The sequence below is a fragment of the Lagenorhynchus albirostris genome, chromosome 4 (assembly GCF_949774975.1).
Source record: "Lagenorhynchus albirostris chromosome 4, mLagAlb1.1, whole genome shotgun sequence".
Taxonomy (NCBI): Eukaryota; Metazoa; Chordata; class Mammalia; order Artiodactyla; family Delphinidae; genus Lagenorhynchus; species Lagenorhynchus albirostris.
The window spans coordinates 29861993-29889198 of NC_083098.1; the positions used below are offsets into that span (position 1 = coordinate 29861993).

Here is a 27206-nt window from a genome sequence, read left to right on the forward strand (position 1 = left end):
AATTATATACAAACACACACACACACAATTTAGTAGTGAACCCAGAGACTGAGAATTCATGCATCTTAGGTCAAAAGCCTTCCTGCTTTTAGAAAATGATGATAAGGACTACAATCAACAGTGATATATCTAAGATATTTTCCCTAAGAGTACAAGTAATCTTTTTTGGTCCTCCTCAAATATGCTGGAAACAATGAGGAAGTAAATTCAAATTGCTAAAAAGTATGAAAAAGAATCCTAGTTCAGTGAGTTAAATAACAATCTAAGAGATTAGAGGTACTCTAATTTCTGAGAGATAAAAGTTAAGAAATTGTAAATTCCTTCATCTTTATCAAAGTTACACGAAGATCATTATACAAAGTCACTATCCTAGCAATGTTAAACATGGCCAGTGCCAGAAAGTAATTACAAGAGACCTCCAAACAGCCAAAAGCAAAGTCAATATCCTTCTCCTCATGTTAACGTGCATCACTTGTTTGGATTTTCAAGCAGAGACTTTTCCCCCTCAGAAGACAGAAAGAGTTGTGGGTTGGCTTTTTCCTCTTGATTTTAAAAAGAAACAATTTTCAGAATACAGAAAGTAGCAAATAAAAGAATTCCATGATCTCACTAACCAAAGATAATGACTATCTTTGGTGAGATGACCATATAAACATCTTGGGGTCTATAATTACAGAAATTTCCTAATGCATATATACACATTATAAAATTTGCATTTTCTATGTTTCATAACATGATCTGTTTTGCCATGTAATATGGCGAAGTATTTTTCCATAGCAATACATATAGACCTAGATAGCAATATTTTTTAATGATGTATATAGCATTCCACTGTATGGATTTACCAATACTTATTTAACCAGCTTCTCTATTGTTAGACATTTATGTGGTTTTGGTTTTCATGGGGTTTTTTTGCTATTATGAATAACTATACACTTGAACATCTTTTTTTACATATGTGTTCAATTATTCCTTTTGGTTAAAGTTCTAAGTAAACAGTGGGTGAGTATTTTAAAAACTGATAGATTGTATAAAAATTCAATCTATTTTATCCTCACCAAATATATGACAATGTCTGTTTCTAACCAACATTAGGAATTTTCACTATTTTTCATTTTAGATGATCTAATAGGTAAAAAATGCTGTTGGATTTTAAATTGAATTTCACTGATTTCTAGTGAGGTTTCACACATTTGTGGCTTGTATTTCATCTTTTGTGAATTATCCGTTCCTGAACTTTGTCATTTGTTGTTTTTTTTGGATGTACAATAACTTCAATTTTTATGTAGACAAATATATCAATTTCCTTAATGACTTTTGGTTTTGATATTGACTTACAAAATGGGCCTTCTCCATTCCAAAAATTATTAAAATACTCACCTACAGTATTTTCTAAGTCCTGTAGTTGCACTTTTTATATTTACAATATCTTTATTCCAAACAAAAACATGTAATTCATTTGTAATTTCTTTTACCTTAAGATGTGAAATAGGGATCTAAATTTTTGTTATAACAGTTAGCTAGCTGTCTTAACACCACATGTTGAATAAGACAGCCTTTTCCCAGTGATTTAAAATACCACCTTTATCGTATATTCTCATATATCATATGTCTATTTATGGAAGCTCTATTCTGTTCCACTGAAGCTTAGAACTAGAGCATAGAGTTTTGATTACTATCATTTATACTTTTGTAGCTGAGGAAGTAATCAAAACCTATGTATTTACTTTAAATTTAGTTCTATCATATCTGGTTATTTGGTTTCTCAGGCTATCACATCTAAAAAATAGCTAATTGTTGAGTAAGAGGACAGGTGCCCAAAAGGCAGACATACTGACCTGGTAACAGGAAGTAAGAACTGATAGTTTTAGAGTAAAAATAGGAAAAATATAAAAAGAGAGCATAACAACTGAGAAAGAATAGCAGTACGGGATTCTTTAGTTTAAGTTCAAACATACCACAGAACAATAACTAATGTTAATAACAAAAATCACATTCATTAATTACACTCCTCACTTGTCATTACTCATATCATACGGTAAAATTGCCTCTACTCCTAAAAACTGTAGAGCACCCATTGTTTTTCAAGTACACATAAAACATTTATGAAAACTGACTATGCCCAAGGTGACTCAAGTCTCAATCTGTATCATATGTATCAGTCTTCAGCTTTAAATTAAGTTAAAATTAATAACAAAAAGATACTAGATTGGATGTATGAAGGCAAGCCCTTGCTGAAGAGATGAACTTCAAGCCGAGGCATGAATGACAAGGAGCCCGCATGTGAAAATCTGGGATAGTCAGAAAATGGCTATCATAAAAAGGTGCTAATCCAGTGACAACCTTCACAGGCTCAGGAACAGAAAGAAGGTCAGTGAAACAGCACACACGAATGAGGATGAGAACAGCATGGCATGAGATCAGAGAGGCAGGCAGGGGCCAGATCGTGTGGACCAAGCAGAATTTTATTCTATGTTTAATGTGAAATAGGAAAGCTTAAGTAGAGGAGGGATGTGATCTGATTTACAGTTTTAAACTGTCACGTTGGCAGCTCTCTGGAAAGTGGATTGTAGGTAGTTAAGGGTAGAAAAGGGTGACCAGCACTACTAATGCTAGTCAGGGGAGAGATGATGATGGTGGCTTAGACTAATGACAGACATAAATGGTTTCCAAATGTGCTTTGGAGACACCATCAACCTAACTGCTCTTCATCACCAACTTCTTATGCCTCCCCCCCGCCACTCCCCACACGTTATTTTCCAGCCATGGCGCCATACAGTGGTCCTTCCCATACACTGTGTTCTCTGCTTTCCACTGCTTCACCTACTTAACTCCTCATTCTTTAAGGATTATATTCAGGTGGGTCATTCCTGCCTAAATCTGGGTTGGCTGTTTCTCCCTTGTGCTCAGATATGTAGTGTACACATCTCACTCAGAGCACATCACTGTACTTACAATTTTTAAACACTTACTTCTGACCTAATAAAACTCCATCAGTGAACTGTTTTACACTAAGGAATAGCTAACTGAGCTCTGAACTTTTGCATATAGCAAATATCATTTACATGATAATTGATAGGAGAACTCTGGATATAAGAAAGGATATAGAGTTGTTCTAGAAACTATGCCTATAAATACAATTATATTCTGAATATATTAAAGAAATTCTTTAAGGAAAATACTTATTTTACATTTTTTAGGAAAAGAAAAATTATTTTGTAAAGTTAATATTCAACTCATCATTAATTTATTTTGTGAATTTGGATTTTGGAACAAGGTTTTTTCCTTAATAAAAGTATTTATTCTTACTCAGATCTGACTCTGAATTCAATTAACCTAATTTTGGTTTTTAGTTTTTCTTTTTTTTTTTTTTTTTTGAAATGCTGGTAGAAGGAAGAAAGGTGAATGAGTCAAACCAAATTCAGCAGAATTAATCATGAGAAAATAACCAATTTTTATTTATTTGTACCTTGTCTATAAAAACATATATGTAATGCTAGGAAAATAGAGTAGATTAAAAGTGGTAAAGGTAGAGATAAAGGGAAAAAGGTACCCCAGGGAAATAGAGAAATAATGAAGAGTAAAAAGGTCTGTTAGAATAAAGAGCTCAAGGTAAGAATATATCCTCTAGTCAGAGGTCACAGATATTTGGGGGCGGGGGGAGGAAAAGCATATTTGCCTGAAAAATAATTCTTCCTGGTGTGTGACATATGCGAATACAGACATAGTTGTATACTGATAACCCAGCTGTTTTCTAAAAATTAAAAACAACATAAAAGTTTAATGTGCTGCAGGCTGTTTCTCTGATTACTCTTCCTCCTCTTATGGTTATTATTTCTATTGTTTAGTGCTTTTTTTATAGAGAGATTATTTTTATGATCACTTACTGCACCATATGTATTAATCATTCACTCTAGAATAAAACTTTCTCAAGAGGAATGGAGCCTTTCCCAAGTAGTAAGTGAATACACGACTTGTATGTGGAAAGCCTGCCTCTGTGTATGACTTCGTGGACACCAAAGTGTCCCAGATTGAACCGAGTATATCATAGTGACCAGAAATAAGTCTAGTCTAGTCTGCTTTTAATACTAGAGAGGCAAAAATCCATCCTGGTACCATTATTGTGATTTCACAGGGAGAATGTTTCAATATAAGCCAAGTGTATGCACAAATTTCCTAGTGTTAGGGATGTTAAAGCCTCTTAGAAGAACAAGATTCTGAAGGAAAAATAGTACGGCCTGGAGATGGGGTGGAGAGTAAATTAGAAGATGGTGACAGTGGAAGCTTTACAACTAGCAAGACTTCACAAGACTTGGGAGGCTGTCCTGGCCTGGGGTTACAGGCACGTGGTTGGCCCGAGTAGAGCGGTGGGAGCTGCCTCCCGGGGTTTGCTTATACGAATTTACATTGTTCTCAACGTGTGGAAGGAAACATTTTATGAGGACAGAGGCAGTCTGTGAGCGACCTCTCTGAAAGACTGCTCTACTCCCAAGTCACTGTGTATTCTGTAACCCAGCCTTTTTTCTTTACAGCACTTATCACTAACTGAAATTAGTATTTATTGTTTATTTTCTGTGCACCTCATTGGAATGTGAGCTCCATGAGGGAAAGGGTTTGGACTGACTTTCTCGCTCATCTGTATTTTTAGCACCTTGAACACAATGAATATTTGTTGAATAAGTGAATGAATAATTAATGAAATAATAAACCTTCCCAATTTATAAGTCCCTGTCTTATTTATCCAAACCAGCCTAGATCCACCATTTCAACAAAATCCCTTTAACAATTTCATTAACCACCCTTCCACTCTCAATTCTTTTTTTTAAAGAAAAATCTTCTTTTATATCCCTTTACAGTTGCTCCTAGTTGTCTTTTTTAAAAATATATTTAATTTATTTGGCTGTGCCAGGTCCTGGTTGCAGCACGTGGGCTCTTGTGTTGCGGCACACGGCCTTCTCTCTAGTTGTGGTGGGCGGGCTCCAGAGCATGTGGGCTCAGTAGTTGTAGCACACAGGCTTAGCTGCCCCAGGGCATGTGGGATCTTAGTTCCCTGACCAGGGATCTAACCTGCATCCCCTGCATTGAAAGGTGGATTCTTAACCACTGGACCACCAGGGAAGTCTCTCAATCTTTTTTTATATATTCCACCATACTCTCATGGCCAAACCCCATCTCTTTCCACATGTATAATTACACACACACACACACACACACACACACACACACACACACACACACGTACACCCCTTCTCTATTCAACTTTTTTCTACATCTACTCTTCCACTATTGAGAACAGAGAAAAACATGTAAAGGAAATAATAGTTTATATATTATTGAGCATCAATTAAGCACCTATCATTATGTCAGGTATTTCCACAAATATTACCTCACTTTTGGCAAAAACCCTCATAATCTTGTTGCCCTTCCACCTCATTCATGCACATTTACTTACACCAGTCCCCAGGCTAACCTTCCATTCTCTAACCACAGACAAGGGAGTATTGTTTCCTGCTGTCCAGCGCTTTATCTATCCATGTTCTGGATTTTGTTCCTTTCCTTTTCCTCATAGAGCTTGGCAGTCTATTTCATGCTTTCTTTCTCCTATGTTTCATGTGCTTCTCTCTTTTTGGATCTTTCCAATTAACACAATTACCTACCCATTAAAAAAAAAAAATCTCCCTCAGAGTGACTGGTAATGGGTACAGGGTTTCTTTCTGTGGTGACAAAATGTTGTAAAATTAGATTGTGGTGATGCTTGTAGAACTCCATGAATAAACTAAAACTACTGTATTGTATACTTCAAGTGGGTGAATTGTATCATATGTGAACTATATCTTAATAAAGCAGTGAGAAGTTCTCCCTTCCATTATTTCCTTTCCTCACTGTGTTTACTTGTTCACCTCCCATTCACAGCACAGTCCTCTACCATCTAAGCGTCCTTCTCTAATGACTCTTAGAATAATACAATGAGGACTTTTCACTTCTTATTTGTTCAGCCTTCTTTCAGACAGATTCTAAAACACACATATGGTTATGTCACCAACCTACAACCTTCAATCCACTGTCTTAAAATGCAGTTAAAATTACTTTCCATGGCATTAAAATTACTTTTTCTGGCTCCTGTCTACGTGCTTCCCCTTATCACTTTTGGCTCATTCCACAAACATAATCTCCAGCCATGATCTCTTTCACACATTGTGCAGGAGGCTCATACAGTTTCTTCTGTGTAGCTATCCTTTGCTCACAACTCTATCCAATGTTCTTATTCACCCTTCAATCTACAGCTCCGGCCTCTCACTTCCCAAAAAACATGGCTGAATTCTGGCAGTCTAGGTTTAGTGCCTATTCGCCACGCTTGTGCATGCACGCAGTGTACTTATCTCTACACTGAATTTATAACAGTATCATAACTGTTTACTTATCCATATTTCCCCACTAGACAATGAACTCTACCTGATGAGGGCAGGGACTTGCCTTTCAACTCTTTAACCTTATTACATAATTTAGGTTTAGTAAAAGGTGGTCGAAAAAAATTAATGACCTATTCTTGTTTTCTGTTTTCTCCTTGCCTCACTTTACAATGAATTCTGTATGAATCTTCTAAAAAACAATCTTTAATAACTTCGCCAGTGTTAACACTTTATGATTCTTTCTATGATGCAATCGGTAATTCATATTCTTCTTCTTTTTTTTTTTTTTTTTTTGCGGTACGCAGGCCTCTCACTGTTGTGGCCTCTCCCGTTGCGGAGCACAGGCTACGGACACGCAGGCCCAGTGGCCATGGCTCACGGGCCCAGCCGCTCCGCAGCATGTGGGATCTTCCCAGACCGGGGCACGAACCCGTGTCCCCTGCATCGGCAGGCGGACTCTCAACCACTGCGCCACCAGGGAAGCCCACATATTCTTTTTTATAGTTGTGTTTTCTAACCCACGGGTTTAACAGGGAACAACATAAGGGAAGGGACTAACACTTGCTGAGTACTTATGATGGGATAGGTACCATGGCAGGCCTTTTCATGTATTATACAACAGTTAATTCTCCATGAGGTGGGCGTTATCATAGCAATTCCATATATGGAATCTCAGGAAGAGCTAAGTCACACCACTAGTTGGCACTGGAGCCAGGAATCAAATCCACATTTGTTTGTTTGTTTATTCTACTGTATCACACTGCATTGTGTCACAAAATTCAGCACTATAATAAGGAATGGCTATGATAAAAGATCATATTTGTTTCAATAACATTCAGAAAGCAAATATGTATACTTATATGAATAATGCTAATGTATATTAATGAATTAATGCTAATAATGCTAAAGTAATGAACTGATATAGTCTTTCAAGAACACTGAGTACCCACCATACACCACAGGCCATGTTTTTTGAGTGAATGCTGAATCTAATATATAATACATGTTTATATAACATATAATATAAAAATATATTAAGGGGTGGGACTTCCCTGGTGGCGCAGTGGTTAAGAATCTGCCTGCCAACACAGGGGACGTGAGTTCGATCCCTGGTCCGGGAAGATCCCACATGCTGCAGGACAACTAAGCCCATGTGCCATAACTGAGCCTGTGATCTAGAGCCTGTGAGCCACAACTACTGAGCCCATGCACCGCAACTACTGAAGCATATCTAGAGTCTGTGCTCTGCAACAAGAGAAGCCACTGCAATGACAAGCCCGTGCAACTGCAATGAAGAGTAGCCCCCGCTCGCCACAACTAGAGAAAGCCTGCGTGCAGCAAGGAAGACCCAGTGCAGTCAAAAAAAAAAAAAAAAAAAAAAAATTAGGGTGCAATGAGTTGGAAAGCTCTCCAGTTAAAGTTTAATTTGCTAATAATTAACCACTTGGAGATGTGGGGAAGAAAAGAAACTTACAGCAAAAGTTTTAAATAGTCTTTAGCAAATGCTGATCATGAAAAATAAATACTGAAAACTTATTTGGCATGGCAGTTCCTCAAAAAGTTAAACATAGAATTACCATATAATCCATCAATTCTACTTCTGAGTATATACCCCAAAGACTTGAAAGCAGGGCCTTAAACAGTTATTAATATACCCATGTTCATAGCAGTATTGTTCACAATAGCTAAAAAGTGGAAACAACCCAAAATATCCATTGACAGATGAATGGATAAACAAAATGTGGTATATACATACGATGAAATATTAATCAGCCTTAAAAAGGAAGGAAATTCTGACCCATGCTGCAACACGGATGAACCTTAATAGAATAAGCCAGATACAAAAGGACAAATATTGTATAATTCCACTTATCTGAGGTACCTAGAATAGTCAAATTCCTAGAGACAGTAGAATGGTGGTTGTCAAGGCCTGAGGGCAGGGAGGAATGAGGAGTTACTGTATAATGCATACAGAGTTTCAGTTTGGGAAAGACAAAAATTCTGGAGATGGACGGTAGCGATGGTTGCATAACAATATGGATATACTTAATGCCACTGAATTATACCTCAAAAGAGGTTAACATCGTAAATTGTATATTTATTTACCACAATAAAAACCAATATTTGAAGTCATAACATGTTACTTTAAGTGAAAGAAAAAATATAATTTGGTTTACACATGTATGTCAACTACATATCTAATGTCTAAATGGACTATGCCCAATTTCAAATATTCTACCAAGTTAATTTAACAAACATTTATTGTCCCGTTGTCTGACCACCTGCCCAGAATCTGGATTTCGAAAATTTGGTAACCAAAGATACACAACAGTCTTCTAGTTTCCCCTGTCCAATGCGGTATCCACTAGCCATATGTGGCTGTCTAAATTAACTAAAATTAAACATTCAGTTCCTCAGTCACATTAGCCACATTTCAAATGCACAATGGCCACCTGTGACTAGTGGCTACTGTATTGGGCAGTGCAGATACAATGAACATTTCCATTACTACAGAAAGTTCTATTGGACAGTGCTCTTTTAGCTTGCACTGTAAACAGTATATGGTAAACTGCTTTGGTAAATCGTTGATGTGTGTGAGAAGCAGGGTGGGTCAATCCAGAGTGAAAACAAAGAGCCAATTATACTGACTGATCTATAGAGGAAACATCCAGCTGATGGAATGTTTCACTTTTTAACTAGCAGCATCACACAGATACAGAGAGCCATCCTTTATCAACCACATGTTGCATAAATTTTAATGACGGGAAAAGTATCACTGTATCGACTTGGACACACCAATAGACAAGCCTTAAAAAAAAAATAGGGGGCTTCCCTGGTGGCACAGGGGTTGAGAGTCCGCCTGCTGATGCAGGGGACACGGGTTTGTGCTCCAGTCCGGGAGGATCCCACATGCCGCGGAGTGGCTGGGCCCGTGAGCCATGGCCGCTGAGCCTGCGCGTCCGGAGCCTGTGCTCCACAATGGGAGAGGCCCCAACAGTGAGAGGCCCGCGTACCGCAAAAAAAAAATAGGATCCCACATTGGGAGAAATGGTATTAAGTACATTTTCATAGCAACTCTACAAAATATTATGGAATTTCAAAATTAAAACTACACAGATTTTATAGCAACATAAAATAATATATGCTGGTATGTTAAGCAAAACAGGACATGACAAAATCAAATCTATATTGATTCCATGCATATAATAGCTAAGTAGAGATAGGGATAATTACTACAAGGGAACCCAAAAAAACAGAACCAGGTGGTATATCTGAAAAGTAATTATGGACATTAATAGAACCACTGTTCAAATACTGTTAAAACAATAAAAAAGAAAGTAAATGGGCCTATTCAATTCTATTCTAACAATGAAGTTATGTAACACCGTTTGCATGTTTGCTCCAACCTCAATTTCATACATGGAGCTTATGCATATTTTGTGTCACGCAGTCAGTTGTTGCTCTAATAAAATAAAATGCCCCCTGAAAGGAACATTTTCAAAGAACTGAAAAACTGGAAGAGTCTTTTAGAGTTCACCTGATCCAGTTCTAAAATAAAGTGAAACACTGCAATTCAAAACCTGTGCAATTTAAGATAAATGTGCATCGAGTGCATAGTGCTTTTGTTTGTGTATTAACCTTCTTTATCTAGCACATAAACCAGGTGATAATCGATGTTAGCAAATATATTTAAATATGTACTTTCATATACTGTCAACGTGATCAGGTCATAAATAGAGTTATAAAGAAATACATCAAGTGACAGTGAAAAACGACAAATCTTACCGCAAACGATGTTCCCTTTCCAGTGATATACAACTTTCCCTATGAATCAAAACTCCCTGGTTTCTTCAATAAAGTTCTCTTCTAAAATAGTACAGATGTGTAAGGTGTTGTCTGTTCAATTCCATGAACATACATACATCTTTGTATATGATGTATGTTAGCAGGAGGATGTATAATTAAAATACTTTAAAAAAAAAGCAAGGCTATATGCAGTTTTTCGTGAATACTGTATTTGTCAAAACCATGTTTTGAGGGTTTTACTTAAGAAAATCAATGACAAAGATAAAACAAGTCTCAGTAACATCCAACACCAAGTTTGATGATGTAGGAAAGTTATAGATTTCATTCTTACTATTAACTTCTATATGGTTATACATGGACTTATGTATCATATATAAATATGTGTTTTATCACATTTAAATAGATTTATGCTTATAATCTTATTTCTTTAATGAATTATTATTTTCCTAGTTCTTTAAATTAGTGAGTAGCCTTCAAAGTTATAAAAATTAGAAATATGATTATTGATCCCTTAGTGGGTTCAAATTGAAAAAGCTCTCATTTTATATTGAGTCGAACATTTTGTTGGAGGGAAGTTCTGGGTTCAAGTCCCAGCTAGGTCACTAACATAAAGGTTATCCATCCTGCTAAGGGCACTTTACCCATCTGGTTTCAGTTTCATTATCAGTAAAATGAAAGCATGGGGAAGATGAGATCTAATAGCTTCTGGCCTACAGATACCTGTTAGACCCAGTCAGATAACTTACCTCTCTCAATACAGGATCAGTTATTGAATTCAGATTGACAGCTCCTTCATAGGTCAGGTAATAGAACACATTGAGGGCTCGAACAGCCTCCGGCCCTTGCTGTTTATAGCCAAAAATGAGATCAATCCACTGGTGAAGCTGGCAGGAAACAAATTCACTCTCCAGAGCCTGAAAAAAAAGGTGTAGATCTTATTATTATGCTGAATTCTATTTTTAAAATATATAGAGAAATTTAGAACAAGCAGTAAAGTTTACCTCTAAATTGACTGTGAACAGACTTATTCTGATGTCCTATTTTCTACCAGAATTTGTCCTCTATTTTTATAGAGACTTTGCAGCACTTGTCACACTGAATTACAATCAATTGCCTAGATTTCAGTAGGAAATGTGAGGACCAGGACTGGGTCTATCTTGGTCACGTTTGTAACTCAGGGCCTGACAGGTACTCAACTTAACGTTTCAGAGAAAGGAGGTCATACAATGTAAATGTTACTTTGGGATAGCAAATGTGAAAATATTAAACATTGACTATTCACTTGAAATATTTATAATTTTTCTAGAATTACAACATTTTATTGTCTACTGTAACAACTGTAAACAAATTGTTTAGTTATTTCAACTGAGTTTTTATGTCATCAAATTAGATCTTGGGAGGGATACTTATAATTACTGAATTATTATTCTATGTACTAGTATCAAATCAGACCAAATATTTGATGCTATTAACATAAGTGTCCAATAAATAATGAATGAACATAATCAAGTTTTCAACAGAAATGCTGGGTTCAAGATCCACTTGCAATTCATCATGACATTCCCAGTTCCAAGCACTGTACCTAAAACACAATAGGTACCAATAAATGTTTCCTGAACTTAATAATGTTAAAAATCCTAAAGAGTTTTAATGAGCAGAGACTTCTTATTTTTAGAAAAGTATTCATACTTATTTAATGTTGTTAAAAATTATTCCAATATAAAAGCTTAGCATTATGGACTAGTCTATCAATAAATAATGTTATTCAAATCACAAACTCAAACTGTGAAGCTTAATTTGAAGCATACCAAGTTGTATCAGGTAATGTATCTCACTGAAATTCTTATTTTTAGAGTCATAAGTGTATGACTGTGATGTATTTTTGGTGTGGCTTGCTGCTACGCTTTCAATATTATAAAAAGAAATCTGTTGGTTTTAAAACAAAATTGACTAACTTCTATAGCAAGCAACCAATGAGATATAAATCATCTCGCGACAAAAGACGTTCCTATTAGTTCACAGGTATACACTTGTGTAGATATGTGCTTTATTAAAACAACTGCCTATGGGCTTCCCTGGTGGCGCAGTGGTTGCGAGTCCGCCTACTGATGCAGGGGATACGGGTTCGTGCCCCGTTCCGGGAGGATCCCACATGCCGCGGAGCAGCTGGGCCTGTGAGCCATGGCCGCTGAGCCTGCGCGTCCGGAGCCTGTGCTCCGCAACGGGAGAGGCCACAACAGTGAGAGGTCCGCGTACAGCAAAACAAAACAAAACAAAACAAACTGCCTATGAATAAGAAAATTGTTTATGGCTAAATTCAAATAATATATTTCCTTTAACTAATATTTAACATGGCTTCCTAATATATCATATATCATAAAGTCTAAAAAATAATTCTGTAAATAAAACTCTAGGCAATTCTCATATTCTAAAGTATACCTGAATTGAAATATGCCTAAAAAATATTTATTTAGTTTCAACTGTAAAAGTCACTGTTTAAAACATCTCTTATAAAACTCATTATATTTATAAATTTAGTAAACAGCTAAGAGAACACAAAACTGCTTCATATTTTATTTGAAGTAAGAAGAGAAGGGCTTGTAATAACTTTCAGGAAAGTCCTATTTTAAGTACATGGATTTAAAATTGATCTGAAAATCCAGGAACTATTAGTGCAAGTTGCACACAAAAAATGATATGTTTGTTTCATTAACTTAGGTCTTGGGTAGTGATGGGGTGAGGGGGTGGGGCTGGAGGACATGTTACAGAGACACATAAAAACAGCAATTGTCTTAATTTGTGAGCAGCGCACTCTACACAAAAGCCCTAAATATGTTCAAATTAGAGCAAGCTGCTTGATTGTCACTGCAGTCTCATGTCACATTAATACATGACAAACATTAAACCATACACTTAAATGGCAATTTATATCATTTAAATGTTTACTGCCAGACTAGCTCATCACTCATTTAAATGTGACTTTCTGACAGCTAATTTCAGTTAATTTTCTCCAATTCACTTAATTAGAACTTTCAATCAGGGAAGGACCTATACATATCTTTGAGCTTATGTCCTTTTTAGTTGTTCAAAATCTGAGTTAATAAACAGCTGAAAAGCTCTACTATAATAGATTAGCATGTAATATCTCTGAGTCTACAAAAATGTGTGACTATATGAAGCAAACTCACAGTATATACTCTAAGAAAGAACCTACACTCATTTATGTAAATAATACTCTCGCCAGTAGTTTAAATAAAAAATGTTAGTTCATATACACACACACTATTGAAATGATAAAAAGAAACCCCGCATCTAAGCTAATTAAAAATTAATGATTTCAAAATTGTTTAATAAGATAAAACAGTCAGGAGTCTCCTGAGTGTCCGTGGTATTGTGATTTGAGACTATAAAATTCCAGAAGGCTCAGCAAATGACAAAGTACAAATGAATTTTCTCAATATTAAAGCTCTAAAACCCAGGGCAATTTTATTTTATGTGTCATCAAAGAATTGTGTCTTCCTAATGTTGATTACTTCTTTATGCACATTCAAAATGGTGAAGTTTGTTAGATTTAGATGCTTAAACCTTTACATCTTGACACCACATCAAAATGTTAAGCAAAAATGCTGAAATGACAGACACGATGCTCACATTATGCCACAAGCACACGTGCAGAAGTCACCATAGTGCCATGGTTCATCCCTCCCCTTACCCTGTTACACTTGGTCAGTCCTTAAGGGGTTGACCAGTAATTCACCCAATTATTGGCAAAATCTCTTCCAGAGGTTGATAAACAAGTTACTTTAAGGAATAAACTTTAAATACATTTAAAAAAATAAACTAAAAATCTCAGCAGTCTTCAATCATTTCTTGCAATATATCATAGCTTTAAAAAGGGACCCACAAGAACAACTGCCATGGATATACAGGAATTTCCAAAAGTTTAAAAATCATTTAATACAAAGTCAGTTCAGGACTTTAACATCCTTTTGATACCAGTGAATGGCAATTGCCTAACCAAAAGTATATATATGACAATAAACAAATGCACTTATTAAGGACTTGACTGAAGAGGTAAGAAGAAGCTGGAGGAAATTACTGAGGGTAAAAAATACAAATAATTCAAAATGGAAAACCCTGGGAATACATTTTATAACTTCTGTTTTTGAGATTCAAAAACATAAATTAAAAATTCTTTAATTCCCCTTTCATATGTTAAGATTTTTAAAAATACTCTTTATATAAATACTTATTTATATGCACATTTTCAGTCACAAAAAAATAAAAACATGCCAGTGGAATGCTAAGCATCTGAGATTTTTCAAAGCCTTTAGGACAGACAGTCCTCATTAGGACTGGAGTTAAATATGGTTTGCAGCTAGGGGATAGAAACATTCTTCCCATGCTGCTATCAAACCTAACCAATCAATTGCTAGTACTCCCCTAGCAAGCTAGATACATCATTTACATCCAATGTGTGCTCTGAGTAAAATTTGTAAAAAAGAAAATCCACTAAAATGTCCAACACAATACAATAATATTCAACTCATCTGAGTTATTATAAAATAAATCAGTGACTAACATTCAATTGTTAAGGTTCAAATAAGACTATGAAAAGACAATCATATGAAGCCTCACACGAATTGTCAATCCAATCCAGGGGGACTCATATTAGTCTTGACAAACTGTCTTGGGGCTGATATCTGTATTTTTAATGAGATCTATTAAGCAGAGACTAAAACACTTGAGATATGCTAAAAAGTAGAGTATACAGATGTCAAATACACACACTTATTAGTAACTTTCATTTGTTTGGCCCACATGCAGAACATCAACAACTTAAAGGTTTAATATTATAAAGAAAATAGTAAATTATTCATAAATAACTCATTTGTGTAGCCCTGTGTCAGAAATAATTATAACATATATGAATATGTGTCTAACAATAAATCTCACTGAAAGATCGCAATCTACGTCTTCCTGAAACTAACCCATTAAGGAAACGAATTATTTACTGCTAAAAAATGTTATATAAAATTATTGTTGCCTCTTATAGTGGAGTCAAATAATATGATAACATGTAGAAATCGTTTGCTTTTTCCAAGAAATCCTAAGCTATTTGAGAATAAAAATTGTAAAATAAAAAGCATTAATCATGTGTTCAGTAATCTATGCATGCCTTAGAAATACTCTAGCAATTTCCTTTTATCTTCAAAAAATCGTATTTCCTCTAATGTAAAAGCTATGTAAAATCAAGAAAACTAATTTCAATTAACAAAAGAAATTATTAGATAATTGTTTACCTCAAGACCAGGAAACCTTAATTGTGTATTATTTGTGTTTCTCATACTTGTAATTCCCAGATTGATGCTAATATTTAGTTACACTTTTGCTAAATCTTCTCATACCATGCCATTTAAAAAAAGCAACTAAATAAAAGCTATCGATATCTATAGGATAAATAATTTTTATAAAAAATCAAATAAATAAATCAAATATTATTTACAAACTTTTAAGTACAGAAGTACAGAAATAATTTAAGTACAAAATAATTTAAGTACAGAAATAATTATATAACCAGAAAGAAATAGGCTTGTGCAGCCCAGATACACATATCTGCACCCCATACTACTACTTCCATTCCCAGGCTTTGAGAAGGCCCAGTTCAATTCCAAGGTACAAAATGCCATAGCTATAAGCTTCAAATAAGAAAAATCACTGACGAACCCTCTTGACTTGATATGCATTTAATTATAAGATGTATTTAAACATATTTTAATGGAAGAAAGTATAAAAATTAGTTTTATAACTTTTTGTACATATAATTAAGAGTCTTAATTCATTTGAGTGTATATAGTAATAAGTTTCAAAGGAGTTAATGTTTGGATTGGCAAAAATGTTATATACAACATTATAAACTTGGAATTTTAAGTATTTTTCATTTTAAAAACATGTAATAAGGCCTTCTTATAACACACACACACACACACACACACAGATTTAAAATGAACTGGTCTGTTATGTTTGCATGTGCTGGATTTCAAACACTAGTGGTAATGTTTCCTTAACATTGATATATGACCTTTGTAATTTACATTGAAGAAAGCTGTTTTTTTCAGCCTAATTAGAACTGTTTCAAATTTTCCTGCTAAATATATGATATAAAGTCCTTTCAACTTTTTTATTCTAGAGTTTCTTTCCATGTCAACTTTGTTCCAATCAAAATATGCTTTGAATTAAATGATTTTGATTGAATATGTGGATCACATTTCACTTCTAAGATTTAAAGTCCAAAAAGGAAAAGTTTAGCCTGTTCAAACAAAGCAAAAGCAGCCACTTTGCGGAAAGCTATTCACATTTAAGGAGACTGACAAATTGTTTGTGTGCACCATTAGGTCTAGTTTCTGCAATAGTTGCCAGATTTCCTGTCCCCCTAATAAGATACATTAACTCCTTAAATGCTGGCTCTGAATTTGTGATGAATCCAAGTAACCTCAGCAAATTTTTAATTTACCTATAATTTCCTTTTTTGAAATAGATTGAAAAAATAGAAAAGAAAAATTGCTGTTATATCAAATTCTTTGAGAAACAAAGGTAAGAGAAAAATCAACTCCTTTTTCATATTGGACAGATACAAATTCAAAATGTAAATATGCTTTCCAAATGGGATTTTTCCAGATGTGACAAATCCACATTAATCCCCATTTTTTTTTTAAAAATGCATTAGTTAACCTATTTAAGGATTACTTGTTCAGGTGAAACACAACAGTGAAAATACTGAAGTAGTTCATGAACTATAATCTACTAACATGAGCTTAACATTCTCCCACACTAATTACAAATACATCACAAAAATGCTTCTGAATTCAGATATTTACCTTAATATAAACATAGAACAAGAATGTTAAACAAATTTTATATTATTTACAAAGAAAAGTTTAACTTTGGGGGCTTAAAAAAAAGTTTAACTATGTGTGAAGCTGTGACATTAAGAACAATAATTCATGAATGTCAAGGGGGATAAAAAGGAGGATCAAGTATTTAGGAAAAAATTGTGGGATGCTAAGAATAAAAATTTTATCTGACAGTTTAAAAAAATGAAATTTAGTCAACAACACACTGAAGTACGGGCTGAAAGGCAGATAGAGAAATCACTCAAGGAGTTCTGTACTTCTAAACTGCCCTTGAAACTGTTGGGCAGAAGAGAGATTTTAGAGCCAGCAGCACATTGTTCATTTCTACATTTATACTATTACTAAAGAAAAGTGTGAGTTAGTATCATATCTTGATAATAACCATCAAGCACTCGTGCATCTTTTGGCAGGAGACTCATTCTGTCTACGATTGTTATTGTGTAGTTTTAAATGGAGTAGTCAACCAGCTGTTATATATTTTACACACTGAAGGCCATGTTTCCTTTGAAATTCATAGTTTTAATCTCAACTGAAGTCTGTATTTCTGTGTGCCAAGATCAAAAGGATTAGGCAAACTTGCACAATTACCCTCCTTTTCAGAGAGATGATTTTTTTCTAATGTTTAAAATAGTCCTACATGCTGACATTTTATCCAACTATTTTCTTTAGAGCTACAGAACATTAAAACATTTAATTAACATTTCAACCTTAGGTCACTCTTAATCTAAAATCTAGGAATTCACAATATACAGATATGTTAAACTAGTTATAGTGTAACACACATAGGGAGATGGAGCTTTTAAAAAAAAATCTAATAAGGAACGATAGAGAACAACTATAATTAAAGGATAGATATGATGCATATGCATCAAGATAAAATAAATTTAACAAAAGAGAAGTAAGACAATGCAAAAATAAGGACAGGAAGCACATAAAAATTATGCCATGAAATTCTATAGACTTGTTAGAGGTGTGCCATGTATTTGACATTAAGCTTTCTAGCAGGCAACATAAAGAAACACGAACACTTACAAGAGTCAAAAGTGACTATAATGTAAAAACAAACCAGATGGCCTAGAAAAACACATTATTTCTATTCCTAAGATAAGAAATTCCTCCCTTGGCAATATGATGGAATCCAGGTATGTGACTCTCGGAGGGACTGACTTAATCCTGGGATAGATTTAGAGTATGGACAAATGAAGAGACTACATATTCTTCAGGCAATCCTGCATAAACATTATTTCTCTTAGGTGAGGCTTGGAAAGGTAAATTCTAGATTACGTTCCATGACAAGTACCTGCAATGCAGCCATTTTATTTTGTCCGTAAATGTAGAGCCACATGCTTAAACAACAGCTAAACTGAGTCACAGGACTAATAATCTCTTAAAAATGTGAAAGGAAAGACACAAACAAGACTCTATGGAAGGCAAGCTCACGTTCACTTGGAAGGGGGAGTGGTCTTCCCTAAGACAGATTCAAGATTTTCCTCAGAAAGAAATTCTGGATAAACTTTCCCACATAGATAAATGGCAAGAGAAGCCTCCAAATGCCAGTCATGATGTCCAAATACACACAGATGTTAAAAGGTTTTAAACCACGGTACTAAATGATCAACCCTTTAAAAAGAATTAGTAAAGTATCCCTAGAAAATTAATTTTGAGCATTGTAAACTGCTGTTATGCTCTCTGAGATAAAGTACTTATAAAAAATATATGCTTAAGTAAATAAAATACTAATCTAAAATTCTTAGTTATCTGCCTAGGTATATAAAAAAAGAACAGGTTTCCTCTTCAACAACCGTAGAAAAATGTATTAATTTGCTGTATGAACTTCTGGAAGTTTTAATTTTATAGTCAGTTATTAAAAGAAGGAAAACAAACCCAAAAAAATTTAATCCCTTCCCATTTGCTTATCCACATAGATCTGATAAATACTAGCAGTCTCTTGCCTTTGAAGATGCCCAGACCAGAATCCCTACTTATTGCCAGATGTAGTTTAATCCCACAGGGACTCCAGATAAAAACAAGGAGCTGTCTTCATGGCACCAATGATTCTCTGGACTGACTGCCACAAATTTACGTTGGCAAATCAAAATCCTTGGCAAAACAGAACACTTATTATATCACCACTTCCAAGAATAACCAATAAAGGAAAACTTGAACTAAAGAATATGAATGCAAATGTTGAATATGCATTCATATTGTTGAACAATATGACAACAAATGTCAGTTTTAAAGCACTGACAAGTTCAGCCAGAGAATTACATCTGCACTTACTTTGTGTGCCCAACTGTATACATGTATATTACGTAGGGCTAAAAGTCTTTTTTCATTCTGCAACTTTTGATTAATATCAGCAGCTCTGTCATCCATTCAATCAACAAACCTTTATTGAGTGCTTACTGTAAGTTCTGTTCTATGCTAGATTCTAGGGCTAAGGAGAGGGTAGGGAGGCAAAGTCATCTCTAAGATGATTACAATAGCTTATGTGAGAGGTACTGAGAACCCCAGTCAAGAAAGAAGCAGTGGGAATGAAGAAGAGGGGACAGATTTCAGAAAGATTTAAGATATAAGTTATTACTTATACCACCAACTGATTACCAATGTGAGAGGTGAAGGATGACACCCAGATGTCAAGTTTGGACCTTGATCACACTGGATAAGGAAGAGTTTACATGGTAAAAGATTAATTCAGTTTTGAACTTAGCATTAATATTTTGAACTTTAGGGACTTGCCTGGTGGTGCAGTGGATAAGAATCCGCCTGCCAATGCAGGGGACACAGGTTTGATCCCTGGTCCGGGAAGATCCCACATGCCACGGAGCAACTAAGCCCGTGCACCACAACTACTGAGCCCGCGCTCTAGAGCCCGCATGCCACAACTACCGAGCCTGTGTGCCTAGAGCCCGTGCTCCGCAACAAGAGAAGCCATCGCAAGGAGCAGAAGCCAGTGCACCGCAACAAAGAGTAGCCCCCGCTCACTGCAACTAGAGAAAGCCCGCACACAGCAACTAAGACCCAACGCAGGCAAAAATAAATAAAATTAAATCTTTAAAAAAATATATTTTGAACTTTCTTTTATAGATTTGAATTAACTCTAAGCTGTTCTTGGATCTAAGTCTGATAACTATAACAGAAATTTGTATACTGCTTCAATATTAAAATATGTTCATGTTCAATACTGAGATGTCTAAGCCAAAAAATTCTGGGTAACAAAATAACCACCAGACTTTACACCAGTGATGTCCAGTAGGAATATAATGCAAGCCAAATATGGAGTTTAAAATGTTCTAGTAGCCATGTTTTTAAAAATAGGAAAAATTAATTTTAATATAGTATAATCAAAAAATTATCTAAACATATAATCAATATTAAGTTACTTTGTATTAAATCTTAGAAATCTGGTATACATTTTACACTTACAACATACAGCACATCTCAACTCAGACTAACCACATTTCAACTGATCAATAGTCACACATGACTAGTGGTTAAAACATTGGGCAGTAAAGCTTTATTCAGTTCCAAATACTGAATCTGCATTCAGATTTTTACAGTATTTTTATAAAAGATAGAATTCAGGGATTAGCAATATTTAACACTTTAAAATATACAGGTTCTCTTGCTGAAAATAGAGATAAACCTTACAAAGCACGAAACACCTGCAGCAGACTATAAAGTGACCTTTGATGCAGTTTTGAAGTGGTCATTACAATTCTCAGTGCCATGAAGAACAGCTATATCTTAGGACATGAGAGCAGAAATATAACATCTTCACTTGTTAAACAGACACAATATTCTGCAATGTATATTCTTCAGCCATTTACAAATACCTGAAGAAATATGGCAAAATTCAAAACATGGCACTACGACTCCTCTAACAACAAAGGTAAAGGGCTAATTTTACCAATTATGATATCATCTGTAAACTCTCAATCCTTAAAAGTCCATGGTTAGAATTCTTACATACTATCTACTCAGCTGTATCGGCTATGTACTTTAAGAACTAACATATAGCCACAGACTATGATTTAGTATATGAAGCACAATGTTTGCTGAAAGTCAGATACATGAAACCTGTAAACAACACGGATGCATTCATAAACCTCATAAAAATCACCTCATTTTAGCAGCATATGAAACTAGCCTGTTTGCCCACTCTTAGAAATCCCATAACATCTATAATAACAGTCTATGATTCTCTAAATTGTAGGTCTGATTCTTTTGGAATTATCAATGTAATAATGACTAGTAAATAGGGTCAGTCTTGTTTAATTATTTTTATGTAGTTATGAATACACAGGCAATATGAGAGCAACAATCTAAACCTTTTGAGAGATTCAAGTAAATCTGTTATTTATGCTTCCTTACCTCGCTTTCACTTCTTAACTAATCTCTCGTCTTTCTATTATAGTTAGACCACCGGAAATGTTTTTGCTACGATTACCACCTCCATCTGTCTGAATCCTGTGGATGCTGATCACTTCCCCTCTCTACATTATGGCATTTATGTCTCTAACTCTATCTTTAAGCTTCCTTGCTAACGTCCCTCCAGATTTTCTTTCTGCATTTCTGATTCTCCTTCTCACTTTTTTTTTTTTTGCGGTACGCGGGCCTCTCACTGTTGTGGCCTCTCCCATTGCGGAGCACAGGCTCCGGACGCGCAGGCTCAGCGGCCATGGCTCACGGGCCCAGCCGCTCCGTGGCACGTGGGATCTTATTGGACCGGGGCACGAACCCGTGTCCCCTGCATCGGCAGGCAGACTCTCAACCACTGCGCCACCAGGGAAGCCCTCCTTCTCACCTTTTAATGGAAGGTCTTTTTCCTCTGTCGACATCTTCAGTGTTCGTTCTCCTCGCAACTCAGTCCCAAGCCCTTGTTTCTAATATAACTCAGACCAGATGAGCCAGATTTCAGCTATCTCAACCGACTATTATGACCATCTCCAGAGTTTCAAGTCCAAAACGTCAAATTAGACTACTTCTTTTGCTCTGCCTCAGGTAACTCAAACCTAATACATCAAAAAAATAATGAAGAACTTTTCCTCTTAAACTTGCTTTCTTGCTTGCTTTTCTGGTTATGGAAGGAGACCTTCATCCATTCAGCCAATTCAGAAATGGGGCAGTCATCTTGGCTGCTCCTTTTTCCTCTCCCTCCAAAATACTATCTACTAAGAAAATAAGCCTCCAAAGTATCTTTCAAATTCGTTCTTTCTTTTCCTTCCACTGTGACTATGTTTGGTCCCATGCTTCATTATTTCTTGGCTCAATTATTCTAACACTATCCAAACTGTTCTCTTTCTCTCTAAAATCCCCTCCCTCCATTCAATTCCCATCTAAAACCTGACCAATTCACAACTCTCCTTAAAACTTTTTAATGGTTCTCCTTTCTCTAAAGCAGTGGATATCCAACTTGAACAGCCACTAAGATCACCTGGAGGACTTGTTAAAACACAGATTGCTGGGCTTCCCCCCACAGAGTTTCTGTTTCTGTAGGTCTGGAGCTGAGCCCAAGATTTGCCTTTTTAACAAGTCCTCAGGTAAGACTGAAGCTCCTGGTCTGGCAACCACGTTTTGGGCACCACTACCCCAAAGAAAAAGCCCATCTGACTTACAAGACACTAAGGATTGCTCATATAATGTGCCTCCAGTCTTCTCCCTCCACAGGTGTCACTCACAGCTCTCTTTACACACATACTGCACGCCACCTCCTGAGTTAAGTTGAGCGTGCGTACTGTACTGTAATAACATCAAGATCTTTGTTCACACTGCTTTGTAACTCTGTAATGCCCTTTCTGTCATCTTGCTCCCTCCCTGGCAAACTACTACTCATTCTGAAAGACTAAGATCAAGAGTAGCTTCCTTGGTTAAGCCTTGCCCAACCTTCCCAAGGAAGGAACATAAGGCATTTCCTTTCGGTTTCAGAGTTAAAAATAAACAATTATAACTATGCATGGTGACAGCTGTTAACTAGACTTGTGATTTCACAAACATGCAAATATTGAATCATTTTGTTGTACAACTGAAGTAAGATAATGTCATATGTCAATTATATCTCAATAAAAATTAATATTAAAAAATGTATGTACACACAAACGAATAAAATATTGAATGCTTTAATGGTAGCCTGAGCTTTTCCTTAATGGTACATGCCACAAGTATTATATTTTTTGTTATGTTATATATTATCACAAGTTACATATTTATTTGTTTAGTTTCTTATTTATTATCCATCTCCCTCACTAAACAAAATGGTGCAAAAGGGTAGACACTATGCTGTCTTTCTCATTGCTATATTCCCAAAGACTAATAAGTAGTAGGCACTCACAAAATATTTGTTGAATGAATAAATAAACACATCACTTAATCTATTTCCCTAATTAGTTACTGCCATGTCTGTTTGATCTTTGTAATGACAGCCCCAAAGGGCAGGTGTCATATTCTTCCAATTTTGTGATCACAGACCCAATTACCCAGCAGGCCCCTAAAAATGTCTGTTGAATGAATGAATGGCATTTAAGAAATTCTTGTGATTTAGCACAATTCAGCATCTATGCTGAGGGACTATGTTCTTAAAACATTGTATAAGAAGCATGAAATTGACCATAGAAACTTTATCCAGTTGATACTGTGCTAATTTGGCAGAGTTTTAGAAAATGTGAAGAATTTCTGTGATTACTAGTCATTACAAATGATTTGTCTACAGTTTGCTAACCATACAATCAAATTTAGGGTAGGCTGATTACATGGAAAGAAGAAAAAGTGAAGTGGATATTACAGTATCATCTTTCATATTTTATTTTCTCTTGAACAATGTCAGGAAGATGGATGCAAATAAAGTCATTCATAACCTTGACAAAGCCTCTAGAAAGACCACATATTATGCAAGGAAAATGCATCTGAAGGTCAACCTGGAAGAAATTCACTGACCAACTAAACAACACTATAACAGGAACATCGGCACTTAACGTTTAGTGACTGCGTATAATTTGCCCGGTTTTATGCCAAATGTCTTACATGGATTATTTTCTTTAATCTTCACAGTAATCTTATGAGATAAGCACTACATTTAAAAAAAATTTTTACAAATGAGGCTAAGAATGCTAAGTAAATAGACTAATATCACACAGCTAGTAAATGTCAGAACCCAAATCTGACTCCTGAAGCCTGTCAGTACACATCTTTTTGAAAAATTCTGAAATAGAATGGTATATGCCAAAGCTGCATTATGAAACTTCTAAAAATATGAAACCATTTCATACCAAGAATTATTTTTAATGGGTTTCACATATACCATTTGGTGACACTATTATTAAGCATTGCTGAGTATACACTAAATCTGATGTGCCATGTCAACCCCAAGGCTTTATTTATAGATTTTATTGTTCTTTCAACTGTTTTTCACTTTTACACCTGCCTTTCAAAACTAACACTTTTACCTTGTATTATAGTTTATTTTTCTACCTTGCTCACTAGTAGCTGAATTCCTGGAAGGCAGAGATTATATCTCATTCTTGGAACTGAGCACACAGTAAATACTCAATAAATATTTATAGGGCTTCCCTGGTGGCGCAGTGGTTGAGAGTCTGCCTGCCGATGCAGGGGACACAGGTTCGTGCCCCGGTCCGGGAAGATCCCACATGCTGCAGAGCGGCTGGGCCCGTGAACCATGGCCGCTGAGCCTGCGCGTCTGGAGCCTGTGCTCCGCAACGGGAGAGGCCACAACAGTGAGAGGCCCGCGTACCGCAAAAAAAAAAAAAAAAAAAATTATAGAGCTAAATAAGAAATTATATTCTAGGCCTCTTTTTCACTAATTGAACTGTATATTCATTAGGAGATTTTAAAAACTGAATTTAAAAAATCAGCCTTTAGAGCAAGACAGAGAATACCAACATATTTGTTAATTGCTAAGTCCAAAGACCCTCAATAAAGAAGCAATCCATTAAACTTCTTTGCTCTGAGAATTAACAATAAGAGTTCATTCTGCTAAACATTAGCAACTTAAAACATGTGATTTCATATATTTTAATGTGTATCATATTTTGTTTTGACACATAAACTATTTGATTTCTTTAAATCAAACTACCGTGCAAAAAGAAAGGAGAAAATTTCTCTTATTTCCTATTTAAATAAACACTTTCAATTAACTACCAAATTCAATACGTTTTTGTTAATTTTTAGAAAATGTTTTAAATACTTTCATGCAATAACACTGTCTCAAACTAATCAGGGCACTGACTACACATTTTCCTTTTATTTTTCAATAAGTATATATAGCACAGGGACTTCCCTGGTGGCGCAGTGGTTAAGAATCTGCCTGCTAATGCAGGGAACACAAGTTCGAGCCCTGGCCTGGGAAGATCCCACATGCTGGGGAGCAACTAAGCCCATGTGCCACAACTACTGAGCCTGCGCTCTAGAGCCCACGAGCCACAGCTACTGAAGCCCGTGTGCCTAGAGCCTGTGCTCTGCAACAAGAGAAAGCCCGTGCACAACAATGAAGACCCAATGCAGCCAAAAATAAATAAATAAATTAGAAAAAAAAAGTATAGCACAAATATTATTTGTCTATGTGATTTTAGTATCTCTTAAATGTGCCACTTGGCAAACACTTTTAAATTAAACTACAATAATAAAAATGTCAAACATCAAACTGTTTTGAGACTTTTTTTTAAGCTTTCCAGGTGACCTTTTCTATAAGCTGGTAAGACACACTAGAGTACTATAAAACCAGAGTTGGAACCACTACCTTTATTATGTTAGGAGAATTGGATCGAGACATAGATGCATTCATTCTGAAAGACCACCATTTTCCTCCCTTGTTGTTCAAAATTATAACTCTTCTTTGTAGAATGTCTACAGTTTCAGTTAAATTCAACTCAAAGGATGCAGTTATAAGGTCAGAATCTATCAAATATATTATTAGCAATGTAAGCATTTAAATTTTTCTTAAATATGTAGGTGAAAAGACAAACAGCAAGGCAAGAGTTAATTGAAACATTCCTCTTTAGAGCAACTGCATTGACGAGTGGGGGCTGGTGGATGGCGGGAGGAGGGAGCAAGGCAGAGAGATCCAGAGTTAATCAGGGAGCAAATCCAAAGCCAGGCATGGATAGGCCTCACTAATGAGTCTCAAGTACCCTGCAGTGGTTTTCAAACTTAACTGGCTTCAAACGATGCCACCCCATGACAGAATGCAGCTAGCCATAAGAGGAGGGTGATTAGAATAAATGACTGGAGTAATTAACTCTGATGTGAAACCACCTGATTGGAAAAGAGAAGCCAAGAGCTATTTAGCTGATGGTCCTCCAGTAGAAAAAGGAAGCTTTCCCTTTCTCTTGTGTGGGTGTTCAGTTAGAACTCAACTCTTTCAAGTAGGCATTTGGTAGCACTAATGAAAAGCAGCTTTCATTCAAGGGCCTTCCCATTCATTTTGAAAGGGGAAGAAAATAAAAGCTTCAAAGTAGAACTAATTTACTTTACTCCCCTACCTCTCAGTGAATTTGGCATTAGTGAAGTCTGCATTAGTATTAATGCTAACAATCTACCTCCAAATAATGTCATCAAATACCCAAAATTGTTATTTATGAAATAACCAGATAAGAATTTTAAAAAATTAAAAAGTTTTTTCTCTAAAAATATTTTCCATCACATGTACATCTTAAATATATACAATTTTTATTTGTCAATCATACTCAATAAAGCTGGAAAAAATATTTTACACAGAAAACTTCAAATTTATAATAATCGTTGATCAGTGTTAATACTTCCTTTATAAAATCCATGGGGATCATCATTCCTATAGCAAGAGACCCCTGAGTAGGGGAGAAGGATATAAAGTACAAATGGTGTACATTTGCTTTTGAAGAGAAAACAAAAAAAGAATAATGTTAAGTCAAGGAAAGAAAGAATACATATTTTTGCAAAAAGTCAGCTTTCTTACAGTGCAAATTGAGCCAAAGAATCCACCACACTCTCTAGTCTGCTTTATTTTACAAAGAGGGGAATTACAAAGACTGGGGGAATTACTACCTGCTGTTTTACAAGTAATCATCAATTCATTGGGCCAATG

The 27206-nt window shown here is 35.5% G+C and overlaps 1 protein-coding gene across 5 annotated transcripts in view; it reads right to left on the reverse strand.

Annotated features, from left to right (window-relative positions):
* Positions 1-27206, reverse strand: part of LRBA (LPS responsive beige-like anchor protein) — a 730232-nt gene that overhangs the window by 61628 nt on the left and 641398 nt on the right. For all 5 annotated transcript variants that reach the window (XM_060147738.1, XM_060147737.1, XM_060147734.1 and 2 more), the window contains one exon: positions 10964-11131. In XM_060147738.1, the coding sequence (XP_060003721.1) occupies positions 10964-11131 (168 nt within the window). The remainder of the gene's footprint in view (positions 1-10963; positions 11132-27206) is intronic.